Source organism: Lissotriton helveticus, chromosome 1_1, assembly GCF_964261635.1.
Source record: "Lissotriton helveticus chromosome 1_1, aLisHel1.1, whole genome shotgun sequence".
NCBI lineage: Eukaryota > Metazoa > Chordata > Amphibia > Caudata > Salamandridae > Lissotriton > Lissotriton helveticus.
In genome coordinates, this window is record NC_136057.1 from 429,582,973 (window position 1) to 429,608,131 (window position 25,159).

The 25,159-nt window shown below is 46.8% G+C and overlaps 1 protein-coding gene across 6 annotated transcripts in view; it reads left to right on the plus strand.

The window, feature by feature from the left end:
* Positions 1–25,159, plus strand: part of FGD4 (FYVE, RhoGEF and PH domain containing 4) — a 749,528-nt gene that overhangs the window by 646,277 nt on the left and 78,092 nt on the right. For all 6 annotated transcript variants that reach the window (XM_078673796.1, XM_078673797.1, XM_078673800.1 and 3 more), the window contains exon 8: positions 9,342–9,480. In XM_078673796.1, coding sequence (XP_078529922.1) covers positions 9,342–9,480 — 139 coding nt within the window. The remainder of the gene's footprint in view (positions 1–9,341; positions 9,481–25,159) is intronic.

Here is a 25,159-nt window from a genome sequence, read left to right on the forward strand (position 1 = left end):
TCAGGTATTCAGCACAGCGTATTCCGCATTCGCAAGGGGGGGCTCATATGGGTACGGGCAGGAGTCCCTTTTCAGGTTTCCAAGCAGATAATAGACCAGGAGGGTAGATATGTAGCAGTGGAAGGCAGGCTGTATGGCAGGGACATTGTGCTATGTAGTATATACGCCCCTAATGTAGAACACGCTCGTTTTTTGGCTACTCTGTTGGGCGCGCTGGCGCCGTACCTGGTTGGCCCGGCGGTAATAGGGGGTGATTTTAATGCCATTACAGACGTAGACATGGATAGATCACATCCTCCTCTGGCGGTTGCCCCGGTTCGGAAACTGGCTAAAAACAGATCTGACTGGCAAGACAAATGGGGGCTGATTGATGTATGGCGAGTACAGCATCCCAATGATAGGTATTATTCATTCTTTTCCTCCATACATGAGCTTCATGTCCGGATTGACGCCATTCTGTGTTCCCATTCGATTGCTCAGGTGGTGGCACATACTGAGTACCTCACTAGAACTGTCTCAGATCACAACCCACTATTGATGTCAATCAGTTGAAAGAGAATGAGGTCGGCAGTTTCGACGTGGCGCTTACGCCCGGACACTTTGGAAGACCAGGTCTTCCGAACGGAAGTGGGGGAATGTATTGCCAGCTATTTTCAGGAGAACCAGGGGGCAGCGACCACGAGAGCGGTAGAGTGGGACGACTTTAAAGTGGTCATTAGAGGGATCTGTATCACTAAATATTCAGGTACCAGGAGGGCAGTGCTGGATGATGTAGCGAATGCGGAGAGTGTTCTACGGGACCTGGAACAGCAGAGGCCGGAACAGCCAACGTTACAAGGGCAGCTGGTGGAGGCGAGGGAACGGCTAGTGGCAAAAACTGAGAGGCTACGCTGTTTTGACCACAAAGGGTATCTAGCGAAAGTTCATGCGGAAGGGGATAAAGTTGGCACGCTGTTGGCCAAACTGGCCGACCCACTGCCGAGGAGCGGTCCCAATATGAGGATAGAACTGGACACTGGCGTGCTGGTCCACTCACAGTTGCTAGTGATGTCTCGGTTCCCTACCTATTATGAATCCCTATATAGCAGTAGAAGTGCAGAAACCGGAGCGGATATAGAGGAATATTTAGACCAGACCCCGTTGCCGCAGCTGGGAACGGAGCGAGCTAAATTGTTGGGCCAGGACATCACACTTGGTGAAATACGCAGTTCAATTAAACACATGGCCAGGAACAATACGCCGGGTCGAGATGGGCTACCTATTGAATTTTACGCGCAATACGTTGACGCACTGGCTCCCCGCTTGCTGGAGGTATATCGGGAGGCGAGGAAGGAGGGTCGACTTCCATGCTCGATGCGTGAGGCACTGATCGTCCCTTTCTTGAAGCCGGGACGTTCAGATGTGGATGTGGCCTCCTATCGGCCGTTATCCATGCTAACAGTGGACTACAAAATCTTGAGCCGGATACTGGCAACCCGACTCGCACCATACATGACGTCACTGGTTCACGCGGACCAAGCGGGGTTTATCCCCACACGGTGCAAAGCTTTGAATATTCGTCGCTTCCTGCGAGTTATTGCGGAGCATAAGGAGGAGTGGAGCTCTGCGGCGGTCCTCTCTGTGGACATAGAAAAAGCGTTCGACAGCCTGGAATGGGCCTTCCTCCATAAAGTCCTGAGTCGATTTGGGTTGGGTGACCAGTTTGTGCAGTGGACGAAGGTGTTGTACTCATCGGCCATGGCCAGAGTTAAATTGGGGGAGGTAATCTCGGACCAATACCCGGTCATGAGAGGGACGAGGCAGGGTTGTTTGTTGTCGCCGCTGCTGTTCGCATTGGCGATTAAACCTCTTGCGATCCAGGCACGTTCGGGACTGTTGTATAGGGGGCTGTTGCACCGAGATAGGCCATACTATATTTCTTTATACGCCGATGATTTGCTTCTCTTCCTCCAAGAAGTTGAGACTGATCTCCGTGGGGCTACGTCTCTGCTGTCCCGGTTTGGGACGGTCTCCGGACTGAAGGTAAACTGGAATAAGACATACCTCTTCCCGACTCGCCAGGGCCTTCCTCCGCCCGAGTCCATGGGGCAGATCAAGTGGGAACCTACTTGCCTCACCTACTTGGGAGTTCGGGTTTACCACAATGACAGGGACCTGTTGGAGGGCAATGTAGGTCGCTGTATAAGGGCCTTGAAAGGTTGTATGGAGTTCTGGTCGACGCTTCCCCTTTCAGTAATGGACAGAATAGCGTTGCTCAAGATGGTAGCGCTTCCCAGACTATTGTACTATTTTCGTACTTTGCCGATATGGATCCCACCGCGTATATTTAAAGATGGAGATCGCTGACAGTGGGCTTCATCTGGGGCGGAGGTATAAGGCGAGTTGCACTGACGACGTTGATGAGACCCAGGCTGGATGGCGGGTTGGCGGTACCTGATTTTGAGCTCTACTATCTGGCGGCACAATTGCAGGTACTTACACAAAATATAGCACGAGAATATCGGGGTCCGGAGGATGGGCGGGGACAGGGGATACAGCGCCACGTCCTGGCCTACATAGCTCTGCAACAAAAGCTTGATATGAGGGATTTGACTGGGGAAGAGCAGACCTTACGGCTTTGCTGGAATAGAACACAGCGTAGGGCGGGGATCACTCGCCCATATGCGCCGGAAATCCCGCTGGGCATGTTGACGGCACTGCCACATAGGGGGGACTGGACTCCATTGGCACACTGGGAACACCTTGGCATACAGATGGTGGGGGATCGATACCTGAACGGGGAATTAATGCCCTTTCCTGAATTACGGGATACGTGCGGGCTCCCGGAGGGGGATTTTCTGATTCATGCAGCGGTCACAACCGCGATTCAGAAGCACTGGAGAAAAGGGAAGGCAGAACCTGAGCTGACACTTGCTTGCCAGTATGCTGTGATGGCAGCGGGGACTGTTAAAGCAGTAACGTGCCTCCACTCCCGACTATTACAAGAAGGTTTATGCCCCTTGACGGCTCTTAAAGCAAAATGGGCAGAGGGCATAGGCCGCCCAATCCCAGATGCCACGTGGGGGCACATTCTAAAGAGGGCGTGGAAGGGTAATAGAAATGCTAGACTCCAACAAATTCAATATTTCATCCTACACAGGGACTATCTAACGCCACAAAGATCCGCAGATACTTCCAGGCCCAAAACGCGGCATGTCCCAGGTGTCGAGAGGAGGATGTAGAGCTAGAACACATGCTATGGTTATGCCCACAAATGGAGGGCTATTGGGAAGAAATAGGGGAACTTTTAAATGCAGTGACAGACAGACAACTTGAGTACGATATGGCCACCTGTTTATTGCACTGGTTCCCGCACACAGCTAGGGCCAAGATAAGCAGCAAATTTATTGATTAGGGCTCTTATTGGCTAAACGTGAAATTACCTGGCATTGGAAGGCAAGGGAGGGACCTTCGAGCGAGCGATGGCATAGAGAATTCTGCAAGTGGGCAGGCTGCGAAAGTGTAGTGAGACTTAGACAGGCTACCCGCATAGGTACAGAAAAAGAGCTAGAAGGGGCTAGAGCATGGGAGGCCCTGGTTCAGACTTTGAGGGATTTTCAACCAACTGAAGAGGAGGAAGGAACGCTCTACATCCATGTGATTGCAACATACAATGCATAGCTTTGCTAGCCCTTTGCAGCACTGTGGTGATAATTGCGAGATTATAATAGTGCCCACACCAACGATGTTATTAGAGGGGGGGTGTTGAGGGACGGGGAGGGCGAAGTACTGGAATGGGAGTATTTCTGAAGTAAGGAGGTAATTTAATAGTGTCTCCAGGTTTGTTTAAATCGAAGGTTGGGGGTAAGGGTGAAAAAGAAAAGCGGATACGAAGAATTCTTGTTCATTGATCATACTGGTTTTTATATTGCATATGTGCGGACATTACTTTCTTGACTCATGCCGCCCGACCTCCGGGTTGTGGGCGAAATGGCCGTGTGCTCTAATTATCAACGGCGTATGCGTTGTACATGCCGAATGCTGGACTATTGATCGTACTTGCTCACATTGTACTATTCTGCAATAAAAATATAGTTTTCCAAAAAAATATCAAAAGGTGATTTTTCACAAGAATGCAGTTGTTTTCAAACACAGTCACTGATGACGTGTAAAAATAATAATTGAAAACATTTGATACGGAGTGTGTGGTTGGTGGAGGAGCTTTGTTGTACTTTTCTTAAGGACTGGTGAGCATGGTTCTACTCCTAAATTTCATGGAGAGCTGGATGCTCAGGGAGGCTCAATCACCGTTGGTCCTACAAGGAAGCTTCGTCACATTACGTTCATCAGTAAAACTTCAACTCTTTTTGTTCAAAAATGGAAAATTCCTAACCTCAGGCTTCACCTGTTTTGGTTCAAAAGACAAATTCCACAGCTTCTAGTTTATCAAAGAATCTCCAAGTTCTCCGGTTCACCCAGGAAGTTCTACCTCTTCTGATTTGTGAGCAAACCTGTGACTCCTCTGATTTCATCATTGACACTCCACTTCTCTGCCTCATTATAGTAGGCCCTTTTCTGGGTTTTAGGTATGCTCCTGCAAATATTTCTCAGTAGGGAAACTCCACCAATGATAGAGTACCAGGAAATTTCCTCCTCAACTGATTTATTGGGAAGCTCCATCTACTCGGTTTATCCAGTTCTTCATGAAAGGTGCACATCTGGCCCTAAAAGCTCCAGCGCATCCAGTAATAAGCTTTCAGTTTTTTCCCCCTTTTTTTGTCCAAGAAGCTTCACCTTCTCTAGTGCCTCAAAAGATCTACATCTCATCTATTCGATCATTTGAGCTGAACTTCCTCTTATTCGTAATTGAGCTTCATCTACTCTTGTTCCTCAGAGAAACTCTACCTTCTCTGATTCTTTAAGAAACAAAATCCTCCTCTGGTTCACCAAGTAAGCGCCACCTTCTCTGGCCCCTCAGCTGTTTTTCCCTGCTGCAGTCTGGCGTGAACTCTGCACCACCTCTGGCTCATCTGGGAATCTTCTCTTCATCTAGTTCATTGAGGAAGCTCCAAGTCCTCTGGTTCTTCTCAATAGAAGCTTGTCCTGATTGGTTCATCAGAAAGACTCCTTCCCGTCTTCTTTATGAAGGTACCCTTTCCAGATGTCCCTGAGGAATTTCATGCCAAATTAGCTCAAACTATTTAAGATGGGCTCTGAACTGGCTGCTTGTGCACAGCAGTTGGCACTAGCGTAGTGCTTTGGTAGCACACTTGAATGCGACCCACAGGCTTCTCTAGAGACATCTAAGACTCCTTAATGGACATGCCAATTGATGGGTGTCACCTCTTTGTGGAGAACGCTGATTTTGCATTGGAATGCTTTAAAGAGAGCCAGACCACAGCTAATTCCCTAGAACTTTCTGCTCCTGAGAGACCGTATCCTTCCCCCCCCTTTCACCCCTTTCAAGGCTATTCCAAGGGAATGGCATACTGCCCACACCAAGGCCTACTGCCCCCACAACAGCTTCTACATTTCTTTCAGGGTTGCGGATCGGGATCAACCAGGCAGCATCCAAGCCATCAGGTAGCAAACTTTTCAGTCCCACACCCTTCTGGAACCCACCTCCAAGTTGCTTTAGTTTGCATTTAGTAGCACAAGGCCATCCTGTGGGAGACAGGATCAAATATTTCCTCCAAGGCTGGCAAAATATAATATCCTATAGGTGGGTTCTCCAGATTGTCCAACGAGTCTATGCCATGCCATTCCTTTGTGGCCCGCTGCACCTCTCACCCACATTTCGAGATCTTTGAGGCTTCTGGGCCTCTTGGCATCCTGCTACCAGGTGACATACATTGGTTCTGCAGTAAAATCTGAAGTCTCAGTGGCCCCAACACCTGTGTAGCCTATTGGATTACATCCAGGTTTTGGATTAGACCGCATAAGACCTGCAATGGTAACTCAGCTGCAATCGGACCCGATTGGGGGTGAGTGTCTGAAAAGTTTCAGAGCTCTGTCCATCACCTCCTTGTGTTTGCTCTATTTTCCCTAAGTTGGCAGGGTATGCCTAGACGTGGGTCCCTTGTTCACTTTGCCACTGGATTCAAGCTAGACTGACTGATGAGGGGTGTTATCCCGAAACCGGTCCCATGATGCTTGTCTCCGGTTCAGGGAAGAACTGGCTTTGCAGTTCGGGCTGGACTGTTCCCATTAGGCACAGGGTCAAGGCTGATTTGCATATAGCTGGGACTGAACTGAGATGGCGAAGTGAGCTAAAGAATGATGATGGATTCAACCCAGATCTGTGACTGGGGTGAGTGTCTGAAAGGTTTCAGTGCTCCGTCCATCATCTGCTTGTGTTTTCTTCGAAATTTGACCTACAGCATACCCTCTCTCTGACTCACCCAGAGCTGACAATGGTCACAGATACATCACTGCTGGAATGGTGGAGGTCGACTAGGAGAGGTGGAGATCAGAGGACTCCGGTCTCCTTTGGAGACGCTACTCAACATCAACCTATTGGCCTTGTGGTCTGCTCACCTGGCACTGAAGTTCTTCCTACCACCCATTTCTATGTAATTTTGCAGTTCCCCCTGTCGTCTGGGCTAGCTTGAGCCTAGCTTTGGCTATTTGTGGCACCCACTCCATGTTTTTTGTCAGGGTGACAGCTAAATATTCGAAAACCGACACCCTCTCCAGCGTAGTGCCGTCTAGACATGGGTTAGAGCGGGATGTATTGGCTGGGTTGAAGACCATACACTTGGTCTTCTGGGTATTAATCTCCAGCCCCCTGAAGTTACAGAAGATGACCAAGATATCAAGGACCCTCTGGATGCCCATGGGCGACTTTGACATTAAAAGGGTGTCGTCAGCAAACATCATTGCTGGCACCTTTTTGCTTGCTAACTTTGGGGCGTCATTGTCCTCTACCACAGTATGTATGTATGTATGTATGTATTTCGATTTATATAGCGCACGAATCACCCAGGGGTCTCAAGGCGCTTGCTTAGGGAACCCGTCCTGGTATTCCCCTGTGAGATACCCCGGCAGGGTATCCACAAGGTGAAAGCCAGGCATCCCGCCGCGAGGGGCCGTAGTGGAGATTAAGCAAGCTATTGCCCAGAGTCGCAGAGTGTGACCCCGTGAGTCGAGTAGGCACCGGAGCGAGAATTGTCGAGTCCGTGGAATTTTGAGCCCGAGACCCGCCGAGGCAGGGAATCGAACCCTGGTCCACGGCCGATCTCAGCTTCCGGGTCTGCCGCCTCTAACCACTGAGCCACGCTTCTCCACTGTGAGTTGGTCAACCAATGCGTTGACAGAGGCAAAACAGGGTAGGTGCAAGCACACACCCCTGCCTTATGCCTCTGTCAACCAGGAATGGGGGAGTTAGTTCACCTCCTTTCCCACACCTAACTTTGGCAAATTTACCCTTGTGTAATCTCATGAGGATGCTGAAAGGGTAGGGGGGATCCCCAGGTCTCTAAGTAACCCCCCATAATTTAACTCTTGCCACCAGATCAAAGGCCGTTTTCAGATCCACAAAGATCAAATAGATGCTGCCACCGTCTATTATCACAGTTTTCCAGAATAAGAGTTGGAGTCTATATATTTGATCGACGGTGGAAATGTTCTTTCTATATCCGGCTTGATATGGGCTCAATATTTTGTGTTTTTCCAGCCACCCCTGGCGACGATCAAGAAGTACCTGTGCCAACAATTTTTGCGCATCATCGATCAAACTTATTGGTCTATAGTTTCCAGGCAGAACCGGTGAGCCCTTTTTAAGTACTGGGACAATTTCTGCCCCTGCACAGGTTTCAGGGATCGGCATACCTTTCATGATAGCATTAAATAAAACCCATAAGTAGGATCCCCATATTTTTGGTTCTTCCCTGAAGTGGTCCCCCGGTAGCTTATCCTATCTGGTGCTTTGCCGAAGGGAAGCTTATTTATTGCATTTAAAGCTTCGAGCAAGGTGATCTCAGGGGGTTCTTCGTAGTTGGCCCTAAGCGGAATTGTGGATATATCATCATACAAGCCGGATACTTCCTTCGTGGTATATAGAGCCTGGAAATTTACTTTCCATGCTTCTGCTTCTATGTTTGGTTCTATTGCTGACTTTTCCTTCACTACTGCCTGTGCTAACTATAGACCAGAATTCCTTCATATCTTAATTTGGTCCTCACTTCTCTCCTGTGTTAGTCATTTAAACCCACATACAGCTGCCCGAAATGTCTCCTGACTGAAGACTGTTTTTCTGGTTGCAGTTACTTCCGCGTATCATATAAGATAACTCCAAGTTCTCTTGGTGCAGCCACCTTATACCACCTTTTTCCCCAAACAAAGTTACTTCTTTTCACATTGGACAATCCATCACTGTCCCAACGTCTTTTGCCACGCTTCAGTTCTTGAAAGAGGAGACGAGTCATCAGATGCACCCAAAAAGAGCTTTGAGCTTTTACTTCGCTCACACCAAAGACCATCAGTGGATGATTAGCTGTTTGTGACATACTCTGGAAAAGAAAGGCAGTGCTGAAAATGAATTTGTTATGGTGGATAGTCCTCTGCAATATTATCTGCTATGCACTAGCCATGAAGCTGTCTCTGGAGGGGTTGAGGACCGATTCCACCAGGGCCAAGACTGCTTCAACTGTTCCGGCATGGACGTCCATGCACACGCTCACCAAGTGCTACTGCCTTGGCAGGTCTAATGGGATGGACAATTCACCCATTCAGTCTTGCAGAACTTTTTGATCTGAGTCATCCCACAGACCCACCACCGTGAGAAGGTACTGCTTTGGTATCTATTCTAAAGGGGAGGAGTCTGTAGTTGGAAGTGTCTATCAGAAGAACAAGTAACTTACCTTTGGTAACTCTCTTTCTGGCAGATACTCTATATAACCACAGATTCCTCACTGCCCTGCCTCCTCACCATTTTGCCGAATGGTCTCCTTCCCATTATAGAAAGGTCCTAATTTCATTGATTATCATTAAGCTCTGTGTCCAAGGGCATGGACTGTCAAGAAAGAAACTGATGGCAGCTCGCAGGGTTAGTGGTTGCATGCGAAGCATGACACCGACTGACCCGCTAGGAGCGTTGCTGTTAAATCTTCTGGTTACAGTCTGTTTCCTGGGGATAGTCTAATAGTGAGGAATCTGCAGTTGGAGTGACCCCCAGAAAGAGTGCTACGAAAGGTAAGTAACTTGTTATTTCTGACTTTCTGTCCTGAATTTTGTATGACGAGTTGCAAAATCATTTGGATACAATATATTTAACTTCACATTAACTGCTTCTGCATAGTAGGTACTGGTTTTTCACTTGTCTGTAAATTGTTATTAATCTGCTACATGTATGTATTTTGTAGAGACAAGAGGTTTGTGGTAGTCTGACACTGCAGCATCACATGCTGGGGCCGGTGCAGCGGATCCCGCGATATGAGATGCTTCTGAAGGACTACCTACAGAAACTGCCGCAAGACTCGCCTGATAGAAAGGACGCTGAAAGTAAGCACTATACATGGTATATATATTACGCCAACATCTACATGCTCTATTTTTAGGCCTCATCTGTAGGCAGGTTTAGCTGTCTTTTTTGGCAAAACCTATTGCTTTCAATATATTAATTCAACATGGAGTGTGATTAGTGTCAGACCGTGGCTCATGATTGGATGACTTTGTTGTCTACCTTACTTCCTTGCACCTAATTCACTAGCTTTCCACCCATTCTTGCTTTTGACCCACCCACTAACATTTTGGTCTCCTAGTGTCATGATATGATGATTATTCCTTCCACTGCTGATGTCAGATCTCGCTTTACAGTGCGTGGAAGGGACTGTTTTCTTTCTCTCCCTCATCACCATGCAGTGTCCTCTTGCCCCCATCCCCTTTGTTATATTATTTATAATTTCTGCCACCAGCGGGAGCTGCCGGTTTTCTACCATCATAACATTTATTTTTTGGTCCATTTGAAAATGAAATTCCTTCCTTGGCATGCACCTATTAATGGTTGTTTTAACAAATTCCATTAAAAAATGCCCACTGCTGATAGGCATGCCTCCACTCTGGCCATCATTGAGCCTGAAATATTAAAATATATCAATAGACATTCAAAAATGGCCACAGCAGATGCACATGCCTGTGGCAGCTGTCTATTAGTGTAGTTAATAATATTTTTTTTTAAAAATACTTCCAAGATGGACACTGCAGATGCTCACATTTGTAGCGGCTCTTTAAGCCAAAAAAAAGCATTGGCAAAATCTTATCTAAACCAAAAAGAAAACATTGGCCGAGTCCATAGGTTTCACTTGAGTGCTATTGCTTTTGCCAATGGGTATTTAAGATAACTGTCCCTCTTCTAGGTATTGTCTAAAAGTTGTGTTTCTCTTTTTCATAAACTGCTTTACAAAACAAACTAATTATTGAGTAGTTGCTTGTTTAATTGATGGTATGTCTAGGAGGTCTAATGCCTTATCTGGGGCTCCTGTTTCTGCTTTTGCTCCGTGCCAGTTGGCACAGAGGTGATGAGTAGCATCAAATTCCACATTTTGTAGGTTAGGGCTATTCTGCTTCATTTAATTTTGTGTTTATAAGCGCTTTTGCAGGAGCAAATGTCAGTGGTTCGGTTTTGTATGCATGACAATGAGTTTTTGTGGCCATAAATCAATGCTGATTAGTCAACGTTGGCGCGCCGAAGGCTCGTCAAAGGCAAGCCCGTCTGCGCCCGTCCGCGGATGGCAGGCGCCAGGGGCCACAACCCCTGCACATTTTTCCAACTATACTAGGAGTTATAGTCCCAACTCTCTCCTCAAAATGTGAGGAACCACACAGGCCCCATGCCTCCATTCCTGGCACCCGCTGGACTTACCCACCTTCTGCACTCAGTGCAATATCGAGCTCAGCTCGATTCACCCCAAAAAGGAAAAGCCGGAATTAAAAATGTATCTCTTGAACTGCAGATCACTCCCCAAACACCACACACAGATTTCCATGTCCCTGGAAGATCTCTGTCCAGATGCCCTCTTCCTAACAGAAACCTGGCTGACCACAGAATCAGAACCAGATCTGGTGCAAGCCCTCCCCCAAGGGTACCAGATATTACGGGAAGATCGTTCACACGGGAAGGGGGCGGCCTGGCAATTATCTACAAAGTCCGCTATACTTGCCGTAGCTCCACTGATCCCATCCCAGACTGTGAAAGTCTTTCTTTTTCCATTAACTTCTCCCCAACAGCAGCTTCTCCGGGACACTTATCTACCGCCCCCCGGGAACTTTAAAACAGTTTCACAATGCTCTACCTTCCATCATTGCTGACCTAGCTAGTAGCCCATCTAATTACACCTTGCTGGGAGACCTTAATATTCACTTCGACGACAATTTAGACCATTCCGCCTCAGAATTGACAGCTAGTCTCTCTGCCCTACAATTAAAACAACTTGTTCTTTCCCCCACCCATACAAAAGGCCACCTTCTTGATCCTATTTTTAGTAACTGCGCAGACCTCACGGTGGGCTCCCCTTCCCCCCTCCCATGGACGATCACTTTCTGATCCCCCTCATCTGGGATACCCAAACCCCCCTCCTCTTTAACACAACCACACGGAAATCACGCAATTGGTCAAAACTTCCCCCAGAGAACTGGATAACAGCCTTAGAAACTTCCAGACCCCCACAAACTCAGGATCCCACTTTAGCTAATGAAAACTACAATAATTGGATCTCGAACTCACTGGACTCTATAGTTCCTATACGCTGTATTAAGTCTAAGTGAAATTCAAAAACTGCATCCTGGTACTCCCCCGAACTCCGGGAGTTGAAACGCCAGTGCAAAAAACTGGAAAGGAAGTGGCGATTAGACTACTCCCCGTCAAGTAAAATCATTCAGTGCAGCCTCATTCAAGCCAAAAGAAATATATCAGATTGTAAAAAGCCTCACTAAGCTCCCTCAAACCCCCCCCCGCCCATAACATAGAAACTCGCTGTAACGATCTGGTGGAATTTTTTTCTTCAAAACATTCTAAAGATTTATATCTCATTTCCCCTCACCGACAGTGACTCCGACTGCACATCCATGTCTCCATCGAAACCTGGGTGGCACCCGCCTAACACTCTTGAAAATTTCCCACCTCTGGTTTCAGAGACGCTCGACCTCATTAAGCACCAAGAAAAGTCTGGTTCCCCTTGTGACCCGGCACCCCCAAGTACCCTGGTCTCTGCCGCCCATAGTATCCTCCCCATCACCCTGGACCTGCTCAATGCCTCCATTTCCACAGGCACTGTTCCACCTCCTTGGAAACGAGCAATGGTCATGGCGCTTCTAAAAAAAAAAACAAATCTGGACCCCAACAACCCCAGTAACTATCGCCCCATCTCCCTGCTCCCCTGGATTAGTAAAATCATGGAGCAGCACGTCAACAAGGTCTTGACTGAGTTTCTCGAGATCAACCATCTACTCGATCCCTCTCAGATGGGCTTCCGTCCCCTGCACGGGACTGAAACAACCCTAGTCGCAGATCGGGGAGGATCGGTGGCAGTCATCCTCCTCGATCTAAGCGCCTCCTTTGACACGGTAAACCACAGAATTCTATTGCATCTACTCCTCAGTTTGGGAGGCTCAGGGACTGCAATTGTCTGGCTTAAATCTTTTCTGTACGACAGGTCTTTTCAGGTTTTTGAGGGCGATACCATCTCCTCCAGCAAACCCCTGGGCTGTGGGGTGCCGCAGGGCTCCTCTTTGAGCCCGACGCTATTTAATGTTTACATGAGTCCACTAGCTGAGATAGTCCGTCCGTTCTGGATAAAGATCATCACATATGCCGGCAACACTCAGGTAGTGATATCCCTCAACCAGCTAGATACTCACAAAGCACAGGTCAACCTGAGGGACTGTCTAGAAGAAGTCAACAACTGGATGACCTCCTCTTGCCTCAAATTAAATGGAGACAAGATGGAGCTAATGCTCCTCGGTAGCTCCCCGGCCCCTTCGATACACTCACTCTGGCCCGCATGCCTTGGCCCTCCCCCTACACCCAAAGACACTATAAAGAGCCTCGGCATCTGGCTGGACAAATCACTCAGCTTTAACTGTCAAGCAGCCAAACTATCAGCCACCTGCTTCCGGCTTATCAGGCTTCTCTGGAAGATCCTCCCTTTCCTGCCCTTTTGGGCAAGACAGACCGTAGTTCAAGGCCTAATCCCGCCTTGATTTTGGCAATGCCCTCTACCTAGGAGCCCCCCAAAACACCCTATGAAAGCTCCAGATAATACAAAACTGTGCTGCCCGAAATCTGCTTCAGCTCCCCCGCCGTCTTTCAGCCAAGCCCAGTCTGAGAAACCTCCATTGGCTTCCTGTCAGGGAGAGAATTGATTTTAAGACCCTCTGTACCTCCCATACGATCTTTTTGGAAAACAGGTGCTGCCATTAACCACTCCTTGATCACCCCCTACCACCCCACCAAACAGCTCCGCTCGGCACACTCATTCCTCGCTACAGTCCCTAGGATCAAGAGATCAAGATGCGGGGGCCGGTCATGTTCCTACAATGCGGCCAAACTGTGGAACTCTCTCCCGCTCTGTCTGAGATCCGATCCCAACCTTCTCCTATTCCGCAAACACCTAAAAACCTTCCTTTTTAAGAAATCTGAATAAAACCTCTTGTTAGCAGCCTTACCCGAAAGCGCCACTTATTTTAGCGCTAGGACGCCTCAGGGCAGCTACCGCGCTTTACAAATTTTCTTTTCATTTCATTTCATTCAATGTCAGCAAGTGCTCGTATATCCAAGAGCTATTGTTTTTGCTAATGTGTTTTTTAGCCATGTTGTTAACCAGCATTATTGCTGTTCAGCGTGGCTAAAAGTTAGTGGCATAGAGGAGAGTGGTGTGGAAGCGAGTGTCGTAGAATGGAGTCTGGCGAGGAGTGGCGTAGAGTGGAGTTAAGTGGAGTAGCTTGGAGTACAGTAGAGTAGTGTGTCGTACAGTGGAGTAAAATGGTGTAGAGTGGAGTAAAGTGACATAGAGAGAGTTGTGTAGAGTGACATACAGTGGAGTGTCGTAGAGTGGAGTAAATTGTTGTAAAATGGAGGGTCGTACTGTGGCGTGGTATAGAATGACTTACAGTGAAGTAAAGTACATAGAATAGAGTCCAGTAGAGTGAAGTGGCATAGAGTGTTGTTTAGTGGAATAGAGTATTGAAAATTGAAGTGGCATAGCGTGGCGTACAGTGGAGTGGTATTAAGTGGAGTGGCATACAGTGGAGTTTCATGGAGTGTCATGAGTGGCATTGAGGGAATTGTGTAGTGTTGTAGGGTGGCCTAGAGTGGAGTGGTGTATAGTGTCAGGCATTTAAATTTTGTTGTATGCTAGAAAAAAAATGTTTCATTCCACCCCTAGTATCCAACAAGATTGTTGTTGTTCACTTAGAAGTCAGCGAAAGAAAAGTAACCATCAAGCTCCATTTTAACCCCTCCTGTGCTCATGACGAGTTCAGCTCGTCATGAGCCACGGCGCTCAGGTGCTCAGGTGCTCATGACGAGCTGAGCTCGTCATGACCGCGCCCGTTAAATGGAACGCTTGCATGCTGAGCTGATTCCCCTGCTGTGCTGAGCGTTCCATTGGAACAGCCGTGGTCATGACGAGCTCAGCTCGTCATGAGCACCGGAGCGTCGAGGCTCATGACGAGCTGACCTCGTCATGAACACCGGGGCGCCCTCCAGCACAGCGGGGGGCAAACAGCCCCGCAGTGAAGGGGTTAAAACAAAGTCTGACATTTGATCTCTGTCTTTGAATGAACAGCAAATGTGACAAGACAAGAACAAAATGTAAAGGCCTGTTTACAGAAAGCGAGCACTAAGGAGCAATGGTAAGCAGGCTGTGCGCTCTTTGGGAGGGACAAAGACATGCTGGACAGCCTAAAACAAAATAAAGCTAGCAAATAGAAAGCAAGCAAATGTGAGTTACAAACCACAAACGCTATGGTGAGCAGTCGTGGAATGCATTCCTAGGAAAGCTTTCAGAATGTCCCCAAGCTGTCATTTCACAACCAGACAGCTGCGCTGCTTGGTATGCTTCGTCATAAAATGAAAATTGTGAAAAATAGCACCCCACTTGCATGTACAGTGCTAAGTTGTACAGTGATATAAATTACTGGACACAAAAATGTGCAATTTAATAGCCTATTAGACGCAGGTGCTATGTGATCTTCAGATGTTCTCCTTTGCATGGGTGGGTTACAATTTCTTTTCTGCTTTAGGTCACTTTATCTGGTGTTTAATCGTATGGCTTTCCATTCTGAGAGTTGGTCATTTACCATATTACACAGTGCCTGCTTCTGGGTGGCATACATAAACGTAATTAGTGAGTTTACCACATTACTTTTACATCTAGTTAATAATTTCAAAGATACATAAAAGAACGCCCTTCATAAAAAGTAACCATTTTGTTATTCATGAATCAATTTGCAAACTTTTCGCAGCATATGTACTACACGCTGAAAAACGTGTAGTACCTGTGTGTGATTTGTCTGCTTTAAAGATTACTTGCTAACACTGCTTCGGTCAGTGCATGCTGAAGATTTTCACCCAAAGGTCAATAGTTTACCCGCTGTCAACCGAGAGAAGGGAACCCTTTTGTCATGCTGAAAGAAGGCCTCCCTCGTTTTCAATGTGTTAGCATTGCCATCTAGTGGCCGGACAGGAAAACTATTGCTAAAACGTAGGGGTAGGAAGGACATTGCACTTAAAAACGTTATTTAGTTTTTATGGCCTACTATCAGGGCTCAAGTAGGGGGTACCCGCAGGTACACGGCGTCCCCCTACTCTTTTCACAGGGTGGACCCCATCCCCCTGCCAAGATGTTGGGCCCCTCAGAAATATGCTAAACTTGTCCCGGTGTAATTTTCAGTCACCGGGACACGTTCAGCAGCACCTGCACGTTGCCTGCTCTCCATTCCCAGCAGCAACGTGCAGGCAGCGAGAGAGCCTTTTTTTCACCTCCAGCTGAGCCGAAGTTAAGTTGCCATCCGGCCTTCTTTTTTTGTATATGGGCTGTGGGCCGCCTGGAACCTTATATTTAAATGTAAATGCCATGGAGAGAAACAAACTTGCAAAAAACACAGTTGATGGACAGAATGTAGAACAATGTCATACATTCACCACAGTACAAGGATCTGGGCCTAAATCCATCGTTTTTTTGCACTCCACACCACCCTGGGTTAGACACTGGCTATATGCAATTCAGCTCTGACCCTGTGCCTCATGGGAACAGTCCAGTCCGAACTACCAAGCCATGTCTTTCCCAGACCGGAATCAAGCATCCAAGGACCGGTTTCTGGCTATCAGCCTTCATCAGCCTGGATAGCTTGACTCCAGTGGTGTGGAGAGCCTGGGACTCACGTCTGAGCATACCCAGCCCACTCGGGGTGAAAATTGCAAAAAACACAGTTGATGGACAGAATGTAGAACAATGTCATACATTCACCCCAGTACAAGGATCTGGGCCTAAATCAATCGTTTTTTGCACTCCACACCACCCTGGGTTAGACACTGGCTATTTGCAAATCAGCTCTGACCCTGTGCCTCATGGGAACAGTCCAGTCCGAACTACCAAGCCATGTCTTTCCCAGACCGGAATCAAGCATCCAAGGACCGGTTTCTGGCTATCAGCCTTCATCAGCCTGGATAGGTTGACTCCAGTGGTGTGGAGAGCCTGGGACTCACGTCTGAGCATACCCAGCCCACTCGGGGTGAAAATTGCAAAAAACACAGTTGATGGACAGAATGTAAAACAATGTCATACATTCACCCCAGTACAAGGATCTGGGCCTAAATCCATCCATCCATCATGGACTGTTCCCACGAGGCACAGGGTCAGAGCTGATTTGCATATAGCCAGTGTCTGACCCAGGGTGGTGTGGAGTGCAAAAAAACGATGGATTTAGGCCCAGATCCTTGTACTGTGGTGAATGTATGACATTGTTATACATTCTGTCCATCAACTGTGTTTTTTGCAATTTTCACCCCGAGTGGGCTGGGTATGCTCAGACGTGAGTCCCAGGCTCTCCACACCACTGGAGTCAAGCTATCCAGGCTGATGAAGGCTGATAGCCAGAAACCCGTCCTTGGATGCTTGATTCCGCTCTGGGAAAGACATGGCTTGGTAGTTCGGACTGGACTGTTCCCATGAGGCACAGGGTCAGAGCTGATTTGCATATAGCCAGTGTCTGACCCAGGGTGGTGTGGAGTGCAAAAAAACGATGGATTTAGGCCCAGATCCTTGTACTGGGGTGAATGTATGACATTGTTCTACATTCTGTCCATCAACTGTGTTTTTTGCAATTTTCACCCCGAGTGGGCTGGGTATGCTCAGACGTGAGTCCCAGGCTCTCCACACCACTGGAGTCAAGCTATCCAGGCTGATGAAGGCTGATAGCCAGAAACCGGTCCTTGGATGCTTGATTCCGGTCTGGGAAAGACATGGCTTGGTAGTTCGGACTGGACTGTTCCCATGAGGCACAGGGTCAGAGCTGATTTGCATATAGCCAGTGTCTGACCCAGGGTGGTGTGGAGTGCAAAAAAACGATGGATTTAGGCCCAGATCCTTGTACAGGGGTGAATGTATGACATTGTTCTACATTCTGTCCATCAACTGTGTTTTTTGCAATTTTCACCCCGAGTGGGCTGGGTATGCTCAGACGTGAGTCCCAGGCTCTCCACACCACTGGAGTCAAGCTATCCAGGCCGAATGAAGGCTGATAGCCAGAAACCGGTCCTTGGATGCTTGATTCCGGTCTGGGAAAGACATGGCTTGGTAGTTCGGACTGGACTGTTCCCATGAGGCACAGGGTCAGAGCTCATTTGCATATAGCCAGTGTCTAACCCAGGGTGGTGTGGAGTGCAAAAAAACGATGGATTTAGGCCCAGATCCTTGTACTGGGGTGAATGTATGACATTGTTCTACATTCTGTCCAGCAACTGTGTTTTTTGCAATTTTCACCCCGAGTGGGCTGGGTATGCTCAGACGTGAGTCCCAGGCTCTCCACACCACTGGAGTCAAGCTATCCAGGCTGAATGAAGGCTGATAGCCAGAAACCGGTCCTTGGATGCTTGATTCCGGTCTGGGAAAGACATGGCTTGGTAGTTCGGACTGGACTGTTCCCATGAGGCACAGGGTCAGAGCTGATTTGCATATAGTCAGTGTCTAACCCAGGGTGGTGTGGAGTGCAAAAAAACGATGGATTTAGGCCCAGATCCTTGTACTGGGGTGAATGTATGACATTGTTCTACATTCTGTCCATCAACTGTGTTTTTTGCAATTTTCACCCCGAGTGGGCTGGGTATGCTCAGACGTGAGTCCCAGGCTCTCCACACCACTGGAGTCAAGCTATCCAGGCTGAATGAAGGCTGATAGCCAGAAACCGGTCCTTGGATGCTTGATTCCGGTCTGGGAAAGACATGGCTTGGTAGTTCGGACTGGACTGTTCCCATGAGGCACAGGGTCAGAGCTGATTTGCATATAGCCAGTGTCTAACCCAGGGTGGTGTGGAGTGCAAAAAACGATGGATTTAGGCCCAGATCCTTGTACTGGGGTGAATGTATGACATTGTTCTACATTCTGTCCATCAACTGTGTTTTTTGCAATTTTCACCCCGAGTGGGCTGGGTATGCTCAGACGTGAGTCCCAGGCTCTCCACACCACTGGAGTCAAGCTATCCAGGCTGAATGAAGGCTGATAGCCAGAAACCGGTCCTTGGATGCTTGATTCCGGTCTGGGAAAGACATGGCTTGGTAGTTCGGACTGGACTGTTCCCATGAGGCACAGGGTCAGAGCTGATTTGCATATAGCCAGTGTCTAACCCAGGGTGGTGTGGAGTGCAAAAAAACGATGGATTTAGGCCCAGATCCTTGTACTGGGGTGAATGTATGACATTGTTCTACATTCTGTCCATCAACTGTGTTTTTTGCAATTTTCACCCCGAGTGGGCTGGGTATGCTCAGACGTGAGTCCCAGGCTCTCCACACCACTGGAGTCAAGCTATCCAGGCTGAATGAAGGCTGATAGCCAGAAACCGGTCCTTGGATGCTTGATTCCGGTCTGGGAAAGACATGGCTTGGTAGTTCGGACTGGACTGTTCCCATGAGGCACAGGGTCAGAGCTGATTTGCATATAGCCAGTGTCTAACCCAGGGTGGTGTGGAGTGCAAAAAAACGATGGATTTAGGCCCAGATCCTTGTACTGGGGTGAATGTATGACATTGTTCTACATTTTGTCCATCAACTGTGTTTTTTGCAATTTTCACCCCGAGTGGGCTGGGTATGCTCAGACGTGAGTCCCAGGCTCTCCACACCACTGGAGTCAAGCTATCCAGGCTGAATGAAGGCTGATAGCCAGAAACCGGTCCTTGGATGCTTGATTCCGGTCTGGGAAAGACATGGCTTGGTAGTTCGAACTGGACTGTTCCCATGAGGCACAGGGTCAGAGCTGATTTGCATATAGCCAGTGTCTAACCCAGGGTGGTGTGGAGTGCAAAAAAACGATGGATTTAGGCCCAGATCCTTGTACTGGGGTGAATGTATGACATTGTTCTACATTCTGTCCATCAACTGTGTTTTTTGCAATTTTCACCCCGAGTGGGCTGGGTATGCTCAGACGTGAGTCCCAGGCTCTCCACACCACTGGAGTCAAGCTATCCAGGCTGAATGAAGGCTGATAGCCAGAAACCGGTCCTTGGATGCTTGATTCCGGTCTGGGAAAGACATGGCTTGGTAGTTCGGACTGGACTGTTCCCATGAGGCACAGGGTCAGAGCTGATTTGCATATAGCCAGTGTCTAACCCAGGGTGGTGTGGAGTGCAAAAAAACGATGGATTTAGGCCCAGATCCTTGTACTGGGGTGAATGTATGACATTGTTCTACATTCTGTCCATCAACTGTGTTTTTTGCAATTTTCACCCCGAGTGGGCTGGGTATGCTCAGACGTGAGTCCCAGGCTCTCCACACCACTGGAGTCAAGCTATCCAGGCTGAATGAAGGCTGATAGCCAGAAACCGGTCCTTGGATGTTTGATTCCGGTCTGGGAAAGACATGGCTTGGTAGTTCGGACTGGACTGTTCCCATGAGGCACAGGGTCAGAGCTGATTTGCATATAGCCAGTGTCTAACCCAGGGTGGTGTGGAGTGCAAAAAAACGATGGATTTAGGCCCAGATCCTTGTACTGGGGTGAATGTATGACATTGTTCTACATTCTGTCCATCAACTGTGTTTTTTGCAATTTTCACCCCGAGTGGGCTGGGTATGCTCAGACGTGAGTCCCAGGCTCTCCACACCACTGGAGTCAAGCTATCCAGGCTGAATGAAGGCTGATAGCCAGAAACCGGTCCTTGGATGCTTGATTCCGGTCTGGGAAAGACATGGCTTGGTAGTTCGGACTGGACTGTTCCCATGAGGCACAGGGTCAGAGCTGATTTGCATATAGCCAGTGTCTAACCCAGGGTGGTGTGGAGTGCAAAAAAACGATGGATTTAGGCCCAGATCCTTGTACTGGGGTGAATGTATTGTCATGTATTCCTATAGGTTCTGAATCAATCCCCCTATTCCTGACCCTATTCTGGTTAAACTAACTATCAAGTTAACTAACAGTCAGCCCATGAGGCAAGAAAAGCCCCCATGATGCAGATACCGTTATCTGACGCAGTCACACTACGGCACAGGAACGTGTTATCTGATTAGGTCATAACGCTTGCGATCTAATTAGACAAGCGACATTCCTCCAGCCCCTGATAAGGCATACGACGTTCTCATAACAAATCAAACCTATGACACCCTGGAAAATCCGTGCGGCCATTGTTTTGATTTCACAGAGAACTTTAGTAAAGAATGTGCTAACGAGCAAGTCGTATGACATCTTTATTGACGTATCTATGTCCATCCTTACGTCAATCTCGGCACCTTTAAGGTATAAATATTGCCGATCTTGCCCTATGCAAACACACGCGTGGTGACGAGACGGAGCAGCCACACTTGCCGAAGCCGAGAGCAGGAGCAGACCCCGCTGGCAGCAGCCCCGCCTTCCTGACGCGCTGAGAGACGCGCTGCTATCTCAATCCGAGAGACCCAGCACCGGCGCTTCTGGGCAGCCCTCGCAGGCAGCCTGGAATATCGAGAGCAGAGAAAGAGATACCATTCCTCATTCATCCTAAATTCCAGGTACAGAACTGAATAACCCCTCACAGAGAATTCTTTAGTTATTCACTTGGCAAAAACAAACTTAACTAAACTGTAACTTTCTATTCCCGCCCACGCATTAGAATTAGGTCAGGTACACGGGGTAGGCATATTTAGAAACACCAGTTGAGTACGTTTAGTCAAATGTATATGTGTATGTAAATATATTTTAATCATTTTAAACATCATATGGCTCAGAAACCATATCAATGTTTTTACAGTATTATTTTATACTATTGCTTTTAATGTATGCACTTTACTTAACTATAAGTATTGCAATAATATCGATCCATTTCTCTTGTACGAGAAAAGAGACTGATCAATAAATAACACCTTTTTATTGAACACGCCCGTCTCTTCCTTTTCTCTACAATCTGATGAGACTAAGAATGCACGTACTGACTGAGTAAAATAATTGCCTTGTGCTCACACGACTCTCGAGATTGACTCTTGATTAGGGGAGAGCAAAGTTGTCATGTTCTATGGTTGTCAGAAACTAAATCCCTTCTTGTCTAATCAGGGAAGTTAATTCCTCCTTGAACATTCGAGAAAGTTTCTAGCGAACTCTGAGCTACGCTGGCAAACCCAAAACTTAAGTCTAGTATCGACAGTAGTAGACCTAGTTAACGTCTGGTCTAGGCCTTTACTGCTGTAGGTATTATTCCAATGCGCAGAGCCTATTGGGAAAATAGGAACTACACTACATGGCGCCCAACGCGTTTGGAAAGGGCGATAAAACTAACGTAAGACATTTAGAGTAACTCAGTCGTGCTTTCTCACTCAGACCCCTTTTCCCAAATACTCCAAAGACGTCTGGAGTGGGTGAAAGGTAATATCCTCCAAAACCTCGCAGGAGGGAACTCCTATGTAAGGTTCTTGGTTTAGTCAACGTTGAAGGATACACTGTTCCAAAATATTGTGCATCTAATCTTTATTCCATTAAGAAACCTGATCTGCAAATAAACAAAATAACCTTTCTAACAGTAAAATGTCAGAAAGTGATGAAGAAAGAGAGGCAGTTAGATTAGCAACTGAAATCGCAGATGCTGATGCTACCATGCAAGCAGCAGACGCGGATATAATACTCATTCCGGTCATCAAAAGAAAATCTATAACTCTAAAACTTATAGAAAATGGACTGACACCTAGAGGTGGCACAGTCATATTCGTAATTGAGGCACACGAATATCGGCAGACAGAGGTATACTATTCATGGATACATTTTCCAGCAGCAAATGCTGTAACAAAGTACTTCCACTATTACAAAATAGAGGAACCTCCTAATGAGTACACTCCTTTCGAGGAGGTGGAAGTACCACTCAAATTCCAAGAGCATTTGCTCTTATTTGATGGCGCCCTAAAACATAACAATCACATTACAAGGCTCGGTCCTTTAGGTAGACCAGGAGCAACGTGGCCGGTCTTGGCCGGATACACACCACACCCAGACATCGAAGGAATGTCTACAGGAGAGCTGTTAATACAGCTAAAACAATTACTAAAAATTCATAGACAATTAGTTCAGTATGTAATGCGGACTTCAACAATTCAGCCAGCGATTAAACTTCCACAGCTGACCCCTCACCAGGGGAACACAAATAAAATTACACCACAGAACATCCAATCCTGCCTAGGTAAAGTTCCGGCTAAACGGGAACAGATACCATTCTGGTTGACACAGAAAATCACCCAAATAGAGGCGGTGTTTCCTGACACCACCTCAATAGAAAAACACAGGATTCTGACTATATGTCTCCCAATGGGAATCGCACCACACATAGAGGACTGTGACACTTGGGGTACAGTCTTTGCTTCCATCTACACAAAAACGCACGGTGTTCCATCCATTTCGGTGATACCAGATGTGCTAAAACAAATTCAAGATGAATACGGTCCAGAACCAGCTTTAACTCTTGGTATGAAATTACTGAAAGACTTCAAGCAGGTCTCGGCTATATTATTAGCCAACATAAAAGGTGAAGCAGCAAACGTGGCAATCCGCCAGAGGTTAAAAGAGACAGATATAGCAGACCAACCAGCTGAAATTGCCAGAATCATAGAAAAATCCTATGAGGAACTAGGTAGAGATAGTTTAGGTGGAATACCAGTAAAACCGCAACTGACTGAAAGTCCAGAAAAAATATTTTTTAATAATAATTCACCAAAAAAGAACTGGGATGGAAACAAACAATCCAATCCAAAAGAAAAGAAATTCCAGTCCCGAGGAAGGTCTCCTAGGCGAAGGGAGAAATCTCCAAACCGAAGACAGAGGTCACCGCAGAGTGACCCCTCTGGGAATAGATATAACCTTAGAAATAGGGATAATATTAAAAAACCTAATAGATATCAAGACATTGATACACGTCCCTCTCAATCTTTTCAGAATTCCTCGCAGAAATCGGAAAGAAGAGGACGATCAGAACAAAGAGAAGAGCACGCCAAGTCCAAAGACAAGGAACCTGCTCAACTAAAAAAGAAATTACAATTTCCAAAAAAGAAGGTAGCCAGTATCAAGGTAGTTAAAAATGCCGAGAATACTGAGGACACAACTGAAAAACGGAGAATGGGCTCAGACAATGCTAGACAGCGCAGCAAAGTCCTTATGAATCATCTGGAGACAGTGGACACGAATGAATACCTTCAAGTGGAAACTGCAGACACCAGAGTTAGCAAGCCCCACAAGATATACGAGATAACATTACGTATAGAGGGAGATAAGACTAGGAAAATAAGGGGACTATTTTGGGATAACCTCTCCAAGGGCTATGATATCCTTCTAGCTGAAAAAGACTGGCCACCAGAGTTTGTCAGGGAGTGCCCTCATGGCGAAGAAGTAATTATGCCTGCCTTCTCGAATCAAATCCCGATTCATAAAAAATACACACTTGCTAGAAAGTGGGCAGTGGCCTTAGCACCTGCTTTATATAAAAATCATGTAGGATGGGATGAGGATTCTCCTCCTCACAAAATCCAGTTAAAATCACAACCTACTGCACAAAGGCAGTACCCAATTAAGCAAGAAGCTAAAAAACAAGTAAATGAAATACTAGATCAGCTAGAATACCAGGGGGTGATTGAAACTTGCACCTCACAAATGAACAACCCTTTGTTTCCGGTCTCCAAACCAGACAATTCATATCGTCTAGTTTTGGATTACCGACACCTTAACACATGTTGCAAAACCTTTGCAGTGCAAAACTCACACAGTGCTGCACTAATGAATAACATAGTGCGCAAAAAATACAAAACAACCTTGGACATCTCCAATGGATTCTTTTGTCAAAACATAGCACCAGAGAGCAGATATTTAACTGCATTCTCAGTAAATGGCACTCAAAAACAATTCTGTCGGTTAGCCCAGGGGTACAAGAACAGCCCGGGGGTATTCTCAGCGAGAGTAACAGAATTACTACAGCTATATGATAATGAAGCATTATCTTATGTCGATGACATTTACTTAACAGATGATGACTTGGATACTCACTTGAAAAGAGTGAACACCATAATACTTGGGTTCGCAGCAGAGGGTTACAAATTCAACTTTAAAAAATCCAGAATTGCCCATCTGACAGTCCTATTCTTAGGATATGAGTTATCAAGTGAAGGTAAAAGCCTGGCAGACAATTTCCTAGAGAAATGTGCCATAATCCAAGCTCCTAAAACACTAAAAAACCTACAGTCAATTCTAGGCTTCCTAAATTTCGGAAGAACATACATTGCAAATTACGCAGAAAGGGTCAAACCCCTTTATGATCTAATTAAACCAGACTTTAAAAGATCCAATTGGACTCAAACACACACGGAAATTTTGAGATCCTTAAAAACAGACATGCTAATTAAAACAAAATTAGAAACACGTGATAACACACGCAATCTTGTGATTCGAGTCATCCCAGGGAGATGCGGATTCACATACCTGACTTCTAATGAAGGAGAAAAGGTACCAATTGCATTCAAATCACACTTGTACAC